Here is a 15881-nt window from a genome sequence, read left to right as displayed (position 1 = left end):
CTGTTCCATATACTCCACAACAAAATGGTGTAGCTGAAAGGAAGAATCGCACCTTAAAGGAAATGGCAAATTGTATGCTTCAATCTAAAGGACTTAGTCTTAATTTTTGGGCCGAAGCAATTAACTATGCAAATTACACAGTAAATCGCACTCCTACTAAGATTTTAAAGAATATCACTCCAGAAGAAGCATGGAGCTCAATTAAACCAGATGTAAGTCACTTTTGTGTTTTTGGAAGTGAATCATGGGCCTATATTCCAGATAAGAAACATAAAGCTTTAGAACCTAAGTGTGAAAAATGTATTTTTGTTGATATTCTGAAGATGTCAAAGGATATAGACTTATTCCACTTAAGTCCAAAAATGTTATCATTAGAAGAGATGTAAAGTTTGCTGAAAATATATCGGCCTACGAGCCTAGTTCGGCAGATGTGCCACCTCTCTCTATCCCTTCTACTTTTGAAAATATTTCTTCTTTAGATGATGATAGCGAGGATGACAATCCTCCCCCACCTCCTCAGGATCCTCCTTCAGCTCCTCAGCTTCCAAAATGGGTCCGTGCTACTCGTGATGCAGTAGGTGCTCTTGCAGGTGATCCTACAAATAAATGACGTACATGTTCTCAGTGCGATAGAGCCTCTTCTTTACTGGCTCAAGCTTCAACGAATTATGATCCTGACACCTTTGCAAAACTTTCAGGCCATCCAGACTGGGATGCAACTATGAATGAAGAATATCGTTCATTATTGGCAAATGATACATGGGATCTTGTTCCTCTTCCAAAGGGATGAAAACTTGTTAGATGCAAATGGGTTTATAGAACCAAGTTTGGACCAGAAGGAAAAGTTGATAAACATAAAGCTCGTCTTGTTGCCAAGGGTTTTTTCACAAGTTGAAGGCATTGACTATACTGAAACCTTCTCCCCTGTTGCCAAAATGAACTCTATCCGCCTTGTTCTTTCCCTTGCTGCCTCTTTCAGTTGGGAAGTCCATCAGATGGATGTTAAATCTGCCTTCTTGCATGGGGATTTGCATGAAGAAATCTATATGGAACAACCTCCTGGCTTTATACAAACTGACTCCAGCCTTGTATGTCGGCTTAAGAAATCCCTTTATGGTTTCAAGCAAGCCCCTCGGGCTTGGTATGCCAAAATGGATAGGCTTCTTTTAGATACTGGCTTTTCTAGGTGTCATTCTAACAATACTGTCTACACCAAGAAAGTGGGTAAGTCTCTTATCATTCTTGTTCTTTATGTTGATGATCTTATCCTTTCTGGTAGTGATCCAAACCTTATAAACCATGTGAAGTCCAGCCTTAAAAAGCAGTTTGAAATGGCAAACTTAGGACACTTGCATTATTTTCTTGGTCTTCAAGTCTTGCAATCCAAGGAAGGTATTTCCCTTTCCCAGTCCAAGTATGCCTGTGAACTTATACACCACTTTCACATGGAAGACTGTAAGCCAACCCCTTCTCCCTTTCAGTCACTTGTACTTCCCTTGAAGCTGATGCTACCTTATACCATCAACTTGTAGGCAAACTTTTGTATATGACCCATACCCGTCCTGACCTTTCCTTTGGTGTTGGCCTTATTGCTCAGTTTATGCAAAAGCCACATGAAATTCATTGGAAAGCAGCTAAAAGAATACTTCGTTATGTTCGAGGTACAATTCAGTTTGGGATTCATTACAGTGCAAAAGCATCTCCTCTATTGGTTGGTTTCACTGATTTCGATTGGGTTGGTGACCCTAATGATCGGAAGTCTACTGCAGTTTATGTGTTCACTCTTGGTTCTGGACCTATTACATGGGCTGGTAAGAAACAAAGTGCCATTTCTCTTTCTTCAGCAGAAGTAGAGTATCGTGGCGCCATGGAAGCTAGTAAAGTAGCCCTGTGGCTTCGTCAGATCCTGTTAGAGTTTGGCTTTCAGCAGCAACATCCGACTACACTTTGGTGTGATAATCAAAGTGCCATTCAACTATGCAAAGATCTAGTCCAACATCAGCGCAACAAACACATTGAACTACACATGCACTTCATCAGAAAGCTCATTCATGACCATGTTCTTGAAGTGCAATATTGTTCAACCGATGATCAAGTTGCAGACATCTTTACAAAGTCTCTCACAGAGGCGAAGTTTACTAAACTTTGATTTATGGTTGGAGTTCAGGAAGTTGTCACTAAGGGGGGATAGGCTCTAATGCCTCCTTCCTTCTTCTATTGTGTCATATTTGTACATCCTTCAATCCTATCCCAAGTTGTTCTTAAGGGGGGATGTTAGGATATTCTGACACATAGGAAATAGTTAAGTATAACTTGGTCTAGTGTAGAGTTAGGTAAAGTGTGTTTTTTTACTATGTACTTTTGTAACTTACAGTTCGACGGTCACGATATGTTCTAGACATTAAGTGATCCGTCTGTTCATTCCCTCCTCAGTATTACTGACACTTGATCCATGGCTTAACACCCGATTGGTCCATGATCTCTATTTAAAGAGCATTGAGGGTCATTTGTAGGGTGATTGTTCATGAGAAAAGCTTACATAAATTTTCTTTCTTTCACATTAATAAATTGCCTGAAGTGGTCGCGTTGGCGCAGGCCGTGCACTGTTTCCCTCTTTGAGGGTCTTAACCACATCAATAATACTGGTGTATTGATTTGTGATCTATTTGTGAGCGGTGTCTTTTGGTATTCTATTTGAGGAACTTACCCTGTAAATTCCTACAGTAATGTGTCTTCATCGTCTCCCATAGGTTCCTTTTATAATGGGCCAAATCCTTAATCTCCAAAATGATAGATGACAAAGATGAAATTCCAACCTTCGTAGATCAACGTTGGGGATTATATCTATGTCACTTAAATAATTAAATGTCCTTAAATAAATATTCTCCCAAAGTCTACATTAATTAAATAATTAATCAATGTAGTTTATTTAAGTTAAAATTAGGAAGGATATCATATTAGTTGCTTCTCTTGAACAACCACCTAAAAAAGACTTATTCTTCTGCATGCTAGACACAAGCCTATGTAGACTTTTTAAGGCTAAAAAATTTATACCATGTTTGCTTTACTCCTTGCAATGAGCATCTGTACACTTGTAAAAAAAACAAATCATCTACATAAAACACCAAAACAAGTAGATTAGTCCCAACAAATATCTACTATAAGTTAGGATTTACTCTGCTTTTGGTGAAGCTCATGCTTTGCAGATATCCATTGATCCCGATTTAAGTTAAAATTAGGAAGGATATCATATTAGTTGCTCCTCTTGAACAACCACCTAAAAAAGACTTCTTCTTTTGCATGCTAGACACAAGCCTATGTAGACTTTTTGAGGCTAAAAAGTTTATACCATGTTTGCTTTACTCCTTGCATTGAGCTTCTGTACACTTGTAAAAAACGAATCATCTACATAAAACACCAAAACAAGCAGATCAGTCCCAACAAATATCTACTATAAGTTAGGATTTACTCCGCTTTTGGTGAAGCTCATGCTCTGCAGATATCCATTGATCCTGGAATTCCATGCTCTTGGTCTTTGCTTGAGTCCATGTTATCACAAAATATAGCACTTCAGCGTTGAAATTCTACTAGATGTGTAGTATAATATAATTTTCTAAGCTAATAATTATTGCCTAATAGTTTTCAAACAATTTTCTTTTGCTGCTGATATCATTGGGTAATTACATACAACAAGTCTCAACAGTTAATGTAGTAGAAACAGTAAAGATCATAGAAAGATAGCCATGCACAATAGAGACAATATTTTTACCTTGGGAGAAAACCCAACAACTTTTCTTAGGAGAAATTATTCTTCAGCAAGGTTTTTCAATCAACAATCTATCTAGAAATTTGTGCTAAGAGTCCAAGTCAAATACTAGTCAAAACATTTGTTGGTCAATGCTAGTCACACCAACCAACAATAAAAAATTCAATGTTGGTCAACTTGCCCTAGTCAAATAGGCATGCAGTCAAACTTCAACCCTGTAATCAATTGCAGTCAACCTTGCAGTATGTGGTCGACAATCTGCACTTGTAGCCCTCTTGTGGTCAAACCGATGGTCAACTTATGATCAGATTTGGTCAACACCCTATGGTTAAAATCCAGTCAAACTTCTGCGGTTAAGCTCGGTTGTCTTCTCACACGTGCGACCAAGAGAGAGAGAGAGATGAAAGATAGAAAGGATGATCTCCAAAACAAATTTCTTCTTGCTCAAACTTACTCTTTGTTGGTGGTCAAATGAGATAGCACAATCCCTTATTTATACATGTCGAATGGGGTGTGACAACCTAAAGGACACGTTCCTTCACTGGTTGGCCGACTTGATTTAATAAAAAACAAAATTGACATATTTTATCTAGGTCAACTTGAAGACCTCTTAGCCACGTGGGAATACCTCTCGATGCTACATAAAAATCAACATTCCCTCTTAGTGAGGGACGCATTCTCCTTGGCTGAAAACATATTTCTCCTTACCTGAAATTTCTCCAACACTAGAAAAGTTCATGAACCTGCTATGTTGATGTAGTGTCTTCACGTCTATAGATATAGATCACTCCATCCTGGAGTAGGGATTGTGTGTATCCTGGGCCATTTACCCCTAGCCAAATTAGCATGTCTCCATGGGTAAATGTATCAATCTCCCTTGGTCAAATCAGCATGACCCAACCAAATCAACATGCCTTCTTAAGAGAAAGTTTGCCCCTGTGCCATTCACCCCTAGCCAAATCAGCATGCCTTCTTAGGAGAAGGCTTGCCCCTGTGCAATTCACCCCTGGCCAAATTAGCATGGCCTAGCCAAATCAACATGGCTTCCTAGGTGAAAACCAAATCAATACGACCCTATGGATGCCAAATCAACACTCCCTCTCAATGAGGGAGACAATTTGCATCACGCCAAGCTTGTCTCTGAAGTATACAAACTTCACTCTAGACAGAGGCTTGGTAAGACTGCTTGCAATCTGCTCATTTGTGGATATGTACTGGAGCTTCACAACTCCCTTCTACACCATGTCCAACTGTACCATGCAAGTACCTCAACACATGCTTTGCCACATGCCTAGGCTCAACCATAAACTGAGAAACTTCCTTCACTTGATCCATAACCACAACTGCTTTCTAGTCACCCTAATTGGGTGATCCCTTTGACATTGAAGTAGATCCTCTTGGGTCAATTCTCAGTGCTTCCTTTGTCACAAAAGCAAATTCTCTTGCCACTATTGCTCCCTTTGTCACCAAAGCATGCCTGGTTGTTTCGCATGGTCCCTTCATAGAAGGCACACTACTCCTAGAGACCTCTCGTCTTTGAGCATCTTGTCTGACAATCTCAACCCATGACATCCTCTTGGAAGGCTACTCCTTACACTTTGCTTGACTGCCTGCTCCCTCTAAACTAGAAGTGATTTCGGTCATCTGGCACAGTCCTGGACGTCCTAACAATCTGTACCATCATCTCTCTCAAACACCAATCACTCTTGCTGAGCCTATGCTCGAGGCCATACAAGAATCTGACCATCTGGCTACTGGAGCAAAAGTCTCCTCATAGTCGACTCCCTCTTTCTGGAATAACCCTCTTGCCACAAGCCTTGCTTTGTACTGCTTGATGCTGCCATTTACTGCATGAATGATTGCCTTGGTAGCCTCCACAATGGACCTGTTCTTCCTTTTCGCAAATCCCATTTAGGAGGCCATGAAAAAGGAAAAAGAAATTTATAACCAAGTAATCATTTTCTGGTAAAGCAACTTGATATAAAAATTCAATGGAGAATCAAGGCCATACAAAATAAAATGAAAAGAGGCTGACCAAAAAATCAAGGGAGAAAAACATGATTGGAAGTACTTATCTTTTGATCAAGGAAGAAATTTGTTGAGGGTTGTAGGGAACTGTCAACTCTCTCTTGATCCCTGCATCCTTTGCAGAAATCATTGAAGTCCTTGGAAGTATGCTCTCCTCCATTATCTGACCTTTAAACCTTGATTTTCTTCCATGTCATGTTTTCTACTTGAGCCCTGAACTCCTGGATTCTGCTGAAGACCTCATCCTTGGCCTTCATAAAAAAGAGGTGTCTTCAAATTTTTTAGCAGCCTTAGCATTCAATATACAATCTTCAAAACCATCCTCTTCTGGCCTGGGCATCAACTCAAGTTTGATGTCATTTGATGATGCTGCGTTCTACTATACATCTGTTTTGTGAGCTGGAACTGGCACATTTGGTTTCTAATGTTGTCTCTCCAACAGGTTGCTTCTCTGCCTGCTCAATTGGGTCTGTTCCTCTGAGATCATCCAGAGCATGACAAAGATCATCATCAAGCTGATCGATTTCCTGTTGCTTTCCATCTTTAGTGAGGATACCATCCCAATGATCAATAATGTTGAGTTTGTTTTGGCTCCATTTGTTTCTCCTGTTGTCACTTAAAAATCTCATCATATCCATCATTTGTTTTTGGATTTTCAGATTGTGCTATGATTCTCGAAACTTTGGTGTTTAAAGCGGAATATCTGCTCATCTCCAGGGATGCTCATCCTATGTTGTAAGTGAGCTTCTCGACTATGAGTTTGTCTATTTTATTAGATCCCTTGTATGGGTTAGGCTGCCTATCTTAGCTGTTTGTTGACTTGAGTTTGTGAGAATTCTTGTGGGGGTTACTTTTCTCATCTCTGCCTAGATTGAACCAGGACTGTTTTGAGTTGCTCTTGTTCGTTAAGGTGGCTTAGTTGGCCTAGATTTGTTGGTCCACCCTGTTGAGAGGGTGGTGTTTGGTGTTTGATTTTTTTGTGGCTAAGCTGATGTGGGGGCAAGGATTACTCATATAGTTGAATTCGTTGATTGAGCAACAACTTTTGTGGGGGATTTTTGGCTGTTAAGATCAGTACACCATTGGATGAGTTAGGTTTCTCATTCTTGGTAGTTGAGTTGAGTGTCTTTGGCATGGTTTGGTTGTGTGGTTCCTTGGAGAGCTTAGCTGATAGTTGTGTTCTAAGGTTAGGCCTGGGGGTGCGTTTGGAGACAAATGTTAGTTTTTGAGTAGCTTGGACAGGTGTTCTAGTCTCTATTGGTGTCTAAGAGGCTAAGGAACACATGAGGATAATTATCTCCAAACTCCGGAAAACCTTTCTAAGGAAAATGCCTTAATTAGATTAATTAGCCAATTATTAAATATTTTCCTAAGTCTAACTTAGGAAAACTGGTTAACTAAATCAGAAAAATTGAGGTAAATTGATTTTGCTCTAGAGACTTTTGGAAAAGTCACTTGTTGGGGTCAAGATGATCTTAGCCATTGATTGTGATTAGATTATGGCCGTTGATTTGTCAACAAAAGATTATAAGAGCAAATCAATGGGTCAGTGGGAGACATCAACACAAGGAGTTCGAATTACCTAGTTGTAGTGAGAGCAAGGGCACTGTTTGAGCGAGGGAGACACCGGCAGAAGGGTTTCAACAACGAAGATTGAAAGAATTTTCGGAGAAATTCTCCTCAGAGATTCTAGCATTCCAAGAGAAGGAAGGAGGCCAAATTATTCTGCAAGAGGGAAGGTCGATTCAGCTGGTGCACATTTCCAGTTTACCCATTGCGAGTTGTAGAAGCTACAGTTCGATTTCCAGTGTTGGAGTTAGCTACCAGAGGAGGTGTGAGTGGCTTCAGAGTGTTGCAGGAGGCAATTTGCCGGAACAAATTTCCGGAGGCTGAGAGAATTTCCTAGAGCAGGCCGTGCGCATTTTCTGGTCACCAGTGCAAGCAGCAAGAGGAGGTGCAAATAGGCAGAGGGAGGCCAAATTGTATTTGCAGAAGGAAACTTGCATTTCCAGTTGATTTTGCTAGTGGAGAAAAAATATTTGCCAGAGCTTTGCCAGTGAGAGGCAAGCAGATTGCAAGTCTCAATTTTCGCTGAAGAATTAATAAAACCCTCATCTGCAGAACTGGTTTTCCTCACACTGGTTTTTCTAGGGACAATTTGTCCAAAAACGCTGGTGTTAATTATTTGGTCTGTGCGTTATTTCTCAGTTCCTGTTATTATTTGTGAAAATCACAGTAGTGATTTATTTGTTATTTGCTGTGATTAATTTCTGGAATCTGAAGACAAATAATCTGCATAGATAGAAGAATAAACTCCAGTAACTGCAATAAATTTCACAACAAACTCTAGTTGCTTGGAAGCAGTTGGATTCAGCTGTGATAGTCTTTTCCAATTCACCTTCATATTCTAGATAAGTGATTGTTATTGGTTTTTTCCTTTTACTTGAATGGATTAATTACATTTAATGAAGTATTTCTGTGCACTTTAGTGGCCATTTTTTTTTTATTCTGTTGAATTTATTTTTATTGAGTAGCGCACTGTCAATATCAACCTGTTTGGGTGGGTTTCTACATTCATTACTCTTTATTATTTACATGGTTTTGTGCCTATTTTTGATATGAATGGTTTAAGACACCATGTAATGGCCTATAAGGTACAGTACACATGGTATTAAAGCACTGGACCTGAATCTGCAGAGTACTCGCTTTCAACATTCTCCATTCTCGTCATTCACTAGATCGAAAAAAAAACACTTCCCTCCTTTTTGTCATATTTCTCTTCGCTGCTTTCTGCCTTTCTGTTGTCCTTTTTCTAGCATAATGTATATACTAAAACAAACATCACCACCGAAAAGGAAATCTTTGCTCTCGCTTCAACTTTTCCTGTCCATTTTTCCTCAGTTAGCCTTATTTGTTTTCCCGTGTTACCAACTGAAATGTTAAAAGCAGAGGTTAAAATAGAAGAATTTTTTCTCTCAAGTTCACCTACTGTTTCAGTTTCTTCACATATTGCAGGCTCTTCTGGTCTCTTTATTGGTCTTGCTTATTCACCCTCCTCCCTTCCTCTTCCTGCACTTTAAGTTGTTACCTTTCATTGTCTATATCCATTTTTTTCTACATAACCCATCATGATGATTCTTTGATATATTGACATGCAATTCTATTTTGAGCAATTTTTTTTGGTTCACCGTCACTTTTAAAGTTTCCTTTTATTTGAGACTGAAATCATCATGTATTTTGCAAGTCTCTGAAAAGCAGTCACAGTTTTGCCATGAGCAGGAGTAGATATGATTGCGTCTCTTCAGAACACTCAAATGTTGCCATGAACTAGAGTACAAATAGTTACAAGGCTAATAAAAAAATGGGTATCCCAAACTTTAATTGAACTACTCCTGAAGTTATCGATAAGTCCAATAAAATGAGGCAGCGTTATAAAACTAATTCTCTGAGTTCACATGATGAGGCAATTATTTTTGCTGCCTGGCAATTAGAGGAGATTGCTTACTCCTGTTTCTTGTGGTGGAAGGAAGATACTCAAGGATGCACAGCTTTTTGGGACTAATTTCTGACAAAATTCCATGAGACATGAAGACCTGATAATGATAATTTAATCATCTGACATGAGCCAGATCAAATCTGTGGATGTGTACTTTTGACGGAATGAGGAAATTTAGCCATGATAATTCAATCATCTGAAATGAGCCAGATCAAACCTGTGGATGTGTGCTGTGAGGGAATGACCAAATTTAGCCATGTATGTTCCTTTTGTATCAAGGGATCATATGAAAGAATTCCATATTGAAGGATAGAAATGCATGATACAAACCAAATTGAAGTTTCATTCTATTCAAGATATTCATGAAACAATATAAAGACTCAATTGTCAGAGTGCAAAATTGATGGCCTTATACTGGAGAATTGGAGACATGTAAGACAGTTATAGAATATAAACCACCACATATGTGACCCCCTAATATTACAATTTAAGACGATTAAATACAAGATGATGGTCTCAAGAAATTAAATTCCTGCCAAGATGAAAACTTGAGATAGATCCAGCCCCAGGGGGGCAGCTCAATTGGCGATGCCTGTTTTATGAAGTATTATGTAAAGCATGTGATCAAAGGTTCAAACCACCCTGCTTAGCCTGTGAGCAATGTGTGGAGGTGTGTGACCTAGGGGTTATGGTGGCAGCAGTTGGAATCGACCCCGTATCGCACGAGTATGAGCCTGGCCCATTTGCCGATTCCTCTAGTCCAAAAAACAATGACAACAACAACATTGAGATAGATTCATCATTTGGGCACTTCTCAGACAACACTGATGAACTAGAATCTCCAGAAACTGACATAACCTTCTTTGAAGACCAGAAGCGTGGTCATGGGCCCATAATCTATAGGTTCTGAGATCAAGTCATGTTTTGCGTCTCATTTGATGCAACATTTTCCGATCCTTGTATCCCTAATTCATGTTGTATAACAGCTTCCTAATCAAGTGGAGGTTAGTACTTCCCATTTCAGGTTCGTCCGTGTAGTCCTACTGCGTCTAAAGTATCTTGCTCGTCTATAGAAGGTTTTTCTAAACAGAACTGGAAGTATGCAGCTTCCCCACAGAGGGAAGACAAGTTATAACTTATATACAGTAACATACGATAATTAACATATGGTGAATAGCTATATCTATAGGTTATTTCTAGTCATAGAGGCTTCTGCATTGTATATAAGCTCTACACATGCCTATGTTGTAAGCATCTTATTCGGTTTATTTATTTAGGCATTTTTATCTTTACATTGCTTTATGCCTATTTCGACATGGCTGTTTTATGAAATATTATGTAAAGCATGTGATTGAAGGTTCAAATCCCCCTGGTTAGCCCATGAGTAATGTGTGGAGGTGTGTGTGGTTCACCTAGGGGTTATAGTGGTAGTGGTTGGAATTGTCCTTGTATCACACGAGTAGGAGCCTGGCCCTTTTGCCGATTCCTCTAGTCCCAAGAAAAAACAACAACATGGAGATAGATTCATCATTCAGGGACTTCTCAGACAACAATGATGAACTAGAATCTCCAGAAACTGACATAACCTTCTTTGAAGACTAGAAGCGTGGTCATGGGCCCATAATCTATAGGTTCACATTTTGCGTCTCCTTTGATGCAACATTATCCGATCCTTGTATCCCTAATTCATGTTGTATAACAGTTTTCTAATCAAGTGGAGGTTAGTTACTTAGTACTTCCCATTTCAGATTCTTCCACGTAGTCCTACTGATGTCTACAGTATCTTGCTTCTCCATAGAAGGTTTTTCTAAACAGAACTGGAAGTATGAAGCTTCCCCATAGAGGGAAGACAAGTTATAACTTATATACCGTAACGTATGATAGTAAACTCGTTAAAATTGGCAACTAGGGCCAAATTCCATATGGGTCATCTTATTAATAGAAGTTGATATTTTTCTTGGATCCCTCTCATCGAGAGGTGTAGGATTGATCTAAAGATCATCCGATTCCGATAAGTATTCATGGAGATATGAATTTATTTGTGTTATGGGACAATTTGTCAAGGCCGGCCAGCAACCAAATAAACCCCACTTGTGCTCAACGTTTTAGTATAAATAGAAGTGGCCTTCAAGTCATTTCAACACACTTGGGATCTCTTTCTCTCTACTTGTCTTTGGGTTTTAGTAGGAGGAGAGATCCTAAGGGATAATGCTGCCCTAATCCAGAGGGCAGAAGCAGGAACTGCCAGGAAAAGCCGAAACTGCTGGGAATAGCCAGTTTTGCTGGAACTGTTGAAAATGCCGGGAATTGTCGGAACTACTGGGAACTGCCGGAATTGCCGGGAATAGCCGGAACTGCTGGGAATTGCCGGAATTGCTGGGAATAGCCGGAACCGCTGGGAAAAGCCGAAACTGTCGGGAATAGCCGGAACTGTTAGAACTGCCGGGAATAGCCAGAATTGCGAGAACTGCTGGGAATTGCCGGAATTGCCAAGAATAGCCGGAACTGCTGGTAACTGCCAGAATTGCCGGGAAAAGCCAAGACTACGGGCACTGCTGGGAAAGCTAACGCAGAGGGTAGAAGCCGAAACTGTTGGGAATTGCCTGAACTGCCGGAACTGTCGGAATTGCCGAGAAGTGCTGGAACCGCTGGCATTGCCGAGAACTGCCAGAACTGTCGGAAATTGCCGGAACTGCCGGAACACCTGGGAAAGCTGACGTAGAGGGCAAAAGCTGGAACTACCGGGGAAAGCTGGAACTGCCGGGAATAGCCAGAATTGCCGGAACTGTCGAGAATAGCTGGAATTGCCGGAACATGCGGGAATTGCCGGAATCGCTGGAATTGCCGGAATTGCGAGATTTGTTGGGAACAGCCGAAACTACCGGAACTGCTGGAAACTGCCGGAACAGCCAGAGCATCTGTCTCCGAAGGAGAGTAGCATGAAAGGGACAACTAACTAACATTGGGATAGTTGTATGGTACTTAGCAATAAATACACCAAGCATGCAATGTTACAACTAGCATGCAAGGGACAGCTAGCATGCAACGTCAAGCATGCTAAGGACAACAAGCATGCTAGGGACAACAAGCAAGCAAGCAAGATGCAGCCAACACATAGGTCAGTATGGCAACATGATGCAGCAATGGCACATAATGCAATACAGTGATGGGTACAGTCATGATTAATGAAGCGTGATGAGATGCAGCATAGTGAAGATGGGTGCAGCATGGTGCAGCGCGGTGAGGTGCAGCGTGATGATGAAATGCAACACAATGATAGGGGAAGGAGTCACATTGGAGAATTAGTTGAAGCAACATGTCTTCAACTGATCTCATGTATCATCTTCTTAGAGATGATCTATGCTCTTATCTAGATAAGTCAAAGTGTTGACTTCTGTTGTAAACGAACTGTGTCTCTCTCTCTGCTGACTATTGAAGAACATATAAGAAGAATTGGTCAAGGGTTTCCCCACATTGGGGTTTGTCCTTGGCTAGCGCCACATCTTGTGTCCTCTTGTCTTGGCTTGTTTTCTGTGATTTATGTTTATGTTCTATCTGCAATTTACTTTAACGCTGTTGTGATTGCTAATCTAGAAAAAAAATGGAGCTAACTGTGAAAATTGAAATAAATTGCTCTAAGCATAGAACATAACTAAAATTAACAAAACTTGTACTACCACTGATGAATAGCTATATCTATAGGTTAGGTTATTTCTAGTCATAGAGGCTTCTGCATTGTATATAAGCTCTACACATGCCTATGTTGTAAGCATCTGATTCAGTTTATTTATTTATGCATTTTTGTCTTTACGTGGCTTCATGCCTATTTTGACATGGATGTCTTAAAACATGTAATGAGCCCCAATGTATTTTACACTTAATTCCTCTCCAATCTAACCAGGAAGAGTGTCAGGGTCCCACAAATTGGTTTTAATGTGAAATCCCTGCTGAGAAAGCCATTTACCTGCACAACATGGGAGCAAACCTACATGGCCTTGTGATTTTGTGATGTCTTTCTTGACCTAGTTGCAAGGTCCCATCCATTTTTTGGTCCCTCGTACTCCCACTGTGCTCATGGGAAATTGTCTGCAAAACCAACCAACCATTGTATCATACACTCATTTTTTGTCTCTTGCATGGACTATTTCAAATAGTATTTTTTACTTGGGGCTTTCGATTATGGTCTTGTCCATTTGTAGAGGAGATGGTGGGAATTAGAGGTTTTAGTTTGTTATTTGTGTACATGCTTAAGGCAGTAGTTTTGTCAATCTTTGTTTACTGAGCTTGCAAGGTGATTAGTATTTGTTGTAGTTATTATTCATTTTGGATGGGGTTAATTGTCATTCTATTAATTTTGTCCATTTCCTGTCTTTGGCAAAATTTTTGCTCGTCAGTTGGCATTATGCATTGTTGGTTTGCTGGTTGCATGCTCTGAATCTTGTTTGAGTTGTCAATATTGTTTTATTTACCTCTGAAAAAAGTCTTGAATCTACTAACATTATCTTCTTTATCCCAGAATCAAGATCCGGCTCCTCGTTTCAATCATACAAAGAGGTAATCAACATTGTGCCCTCCATTTTCGAGGCTTGAGAAATTTTGCTACCAAAATTTGAATAGAATGATATTAATTCAGACTTTGCCTCCAGGGATGCCTTGGGACTGGAACATCAGCATGTGTTAACAATGCTGATTCTGGATCATCTCATTCAGATTTTGGTGATTACGATCAAAGTGCACTCATACATGTTCCTCCTGCACATAAGAACTTTTCTGGTCGCTATTCATTTATGTCAAAGCCAGTTTATCCAATGCCTTTGCCAGCTCAGGTTATGGAAACGGACAGTCGAGAAAATATGGTGTCTAATAGCAGCAGATTTTTATCCACTGAGTCTAGGAATTCATTCCGGTGGCCTGATAATCCAGCCCATCATGAGCCAAAGTCCTTTGGGGGTTGCTCTGAATTTGGGTCAATGCAGGCCTTTCCTGAGCTCAATACATCTTCTCAAAGAGAGAGATTCGGATGGGTCAGCGCGAATAGTTCTGATTCTGGTTGGGACAGGGAAAGCCCTGTTCAACCAGAAATGATAGATGCTGAATACTCCAAATATGGTAGCCCTTTTTCTGGTTCCAGTTTATCAATTTCTGAAGGTTTGAAATGTGGGTTATGTGAAAGACGGTTGTCACAGAAGTCACCTTGGAGCTCCCATAGGATGATCAAATGTGGAGACTTCCCAGCTTCAGGTGTACTTTCATGTGGCCATGTTTATCATGCTGATTGCTTAGAACAGACCATTCCTGAGTCACAGAAACATGATCCACCATGCCCGTCATGTGACGGAGTACTTAATAATGCTCTGGTATATAATTCTGAACAGTCTGTTTCTGTTAGTGGACTACGGGCAAGGCCTGCATCTGGGGGTAAAATTCCAAGTTTCAGAGCTGTTACTGATGATAGCAGTCCTAGCCCTTCTGGATACCGGAACCATGTTTACTCAGATCATATGACAGATATATCTGGAAAAAAATGGGATTTACAAATGCCCGCTTGTAGTAAGAAGTCTTTTTTGAGTAAGACTCTTTCAAGAAAACATTTCTTCAAGGGAAAATCGATCAAAGAGCTGCCGGCAGCTGAACTTGGTCGAAAGAATGTGGGTTCTTCTGTGCATCTGTGTCGTGATATTAGATCAACGGATAATTTTCCAGCTGGCTGCTCAAGAGGTTAGTCATCCAGTTCAAGCAATGACAGAGTTACTACATTTCATTGGTCAGAGCATTGGTATTGTAGATAACTTTGATTGTTCCGACATACATTGTTTTACTGTTTCTGCGCCCCATATATCATGAAGTGGGAAGCTTCTGTATAATACCCATCTAAGGAAAAAATATGGCTAAAATAATCGATTCAGATGTATGTTTTTGCATTCAACCACTCACTCTTTGTTCAGCCTCTGTTTTTATTCAAGCATTCCAAACCCATCGTGGTGTTCACTCTCTTATCGTGACGAACATGGGCATTTACGAGACAATTGCTATTTATTGTACTCTAGCGTGCATCGGAGTATATGCGGGTCTGTTTTTTATGGCCTAATTGCTGCACACCAGTGGTGCCTTTTGTCTCCCACCTGGCACATGGGTTTTATCATGTGTTTAGCATGTTGGATAGCTATACTTAACATACTGTAAAAGCATATAAGCGAAGAAAATCATTCTTGGTGCAACTTCTGTAAATGCATTGGGCACTTTTTAACTACTTCTGTATACACGATTGTCTCCCTCTCCCCCTCTTTTCTTTTTCATTTTTCAAATGAATTTGTGATTAGGCAGCATGATATTGAAAAATTTGCAAAAGATGTTAATACTTGCCTCTGATCCAATTTCTTCTGTTTAAAATGAAGAGTTCTATATGATTTACATGCAGTTGCAAAGGCGCAAACTAAAATTTTACCAAAAGTTTCATTTGCCCCCATAAAATTTGCCTATTTCAAAGGGAAGCTAATCAATAGTTATAATGTTGATGTGAATGTCATTGTTATATCTTGATGGTGAGCTAACGATACTTTTTTGACCTTGTAATTTGTTGGAACGTATTTT

At 40.0% G+C, this 15881-nt stretch overlaps 1 protein-coding gene across 1 annotated transcript in view; it reads left to right on the top strand.

Moving 5' to 3' along the window:
* LOC149160928 (uncharacterized) overlaps window positions 1-15550 on the top strand; it is an 84312-nt gene extending 68762 nt beyond the window's left edge. Inside the window, exons 2-3 of the mRNA XM_089436817.1 lie at window positions 13807-13844; window positions 13937-15550. Coding sequence (XP_089292943.1) covers window positions 13807-13844; window positions 13937-15013 — 1115 coding nt within the window. The 3' untranslated portion in view covers window positions 15014-15550. The remainder of the gene's footprint in view (window positions 1-13806; window positions 13845-13936) is intronic.
* The last annotated feature ends 331 nt before the right edge of the window (window positions 15551-15881 follow it).

This window comes from Pinus tabuliformis, chromosome 5_2 (genome assembly GCF_031772625.1).
Source record: "Pinus tabuliformis cultivar Carrire ecotype Pingquan chromosome 5_2, CPIR1, whole genome shotgun sequence".
Taxonomy (NCBI): domain Eukaryota; kingdom Viridiplantae; phylum Streptophyta; class Pinopsida; order Pinales; family Pinaceae; genus Pinus; species Pinus tabuliformis.
This window is presented reverse-complemented; position numbering and strand designations above follow the sequence as displayed.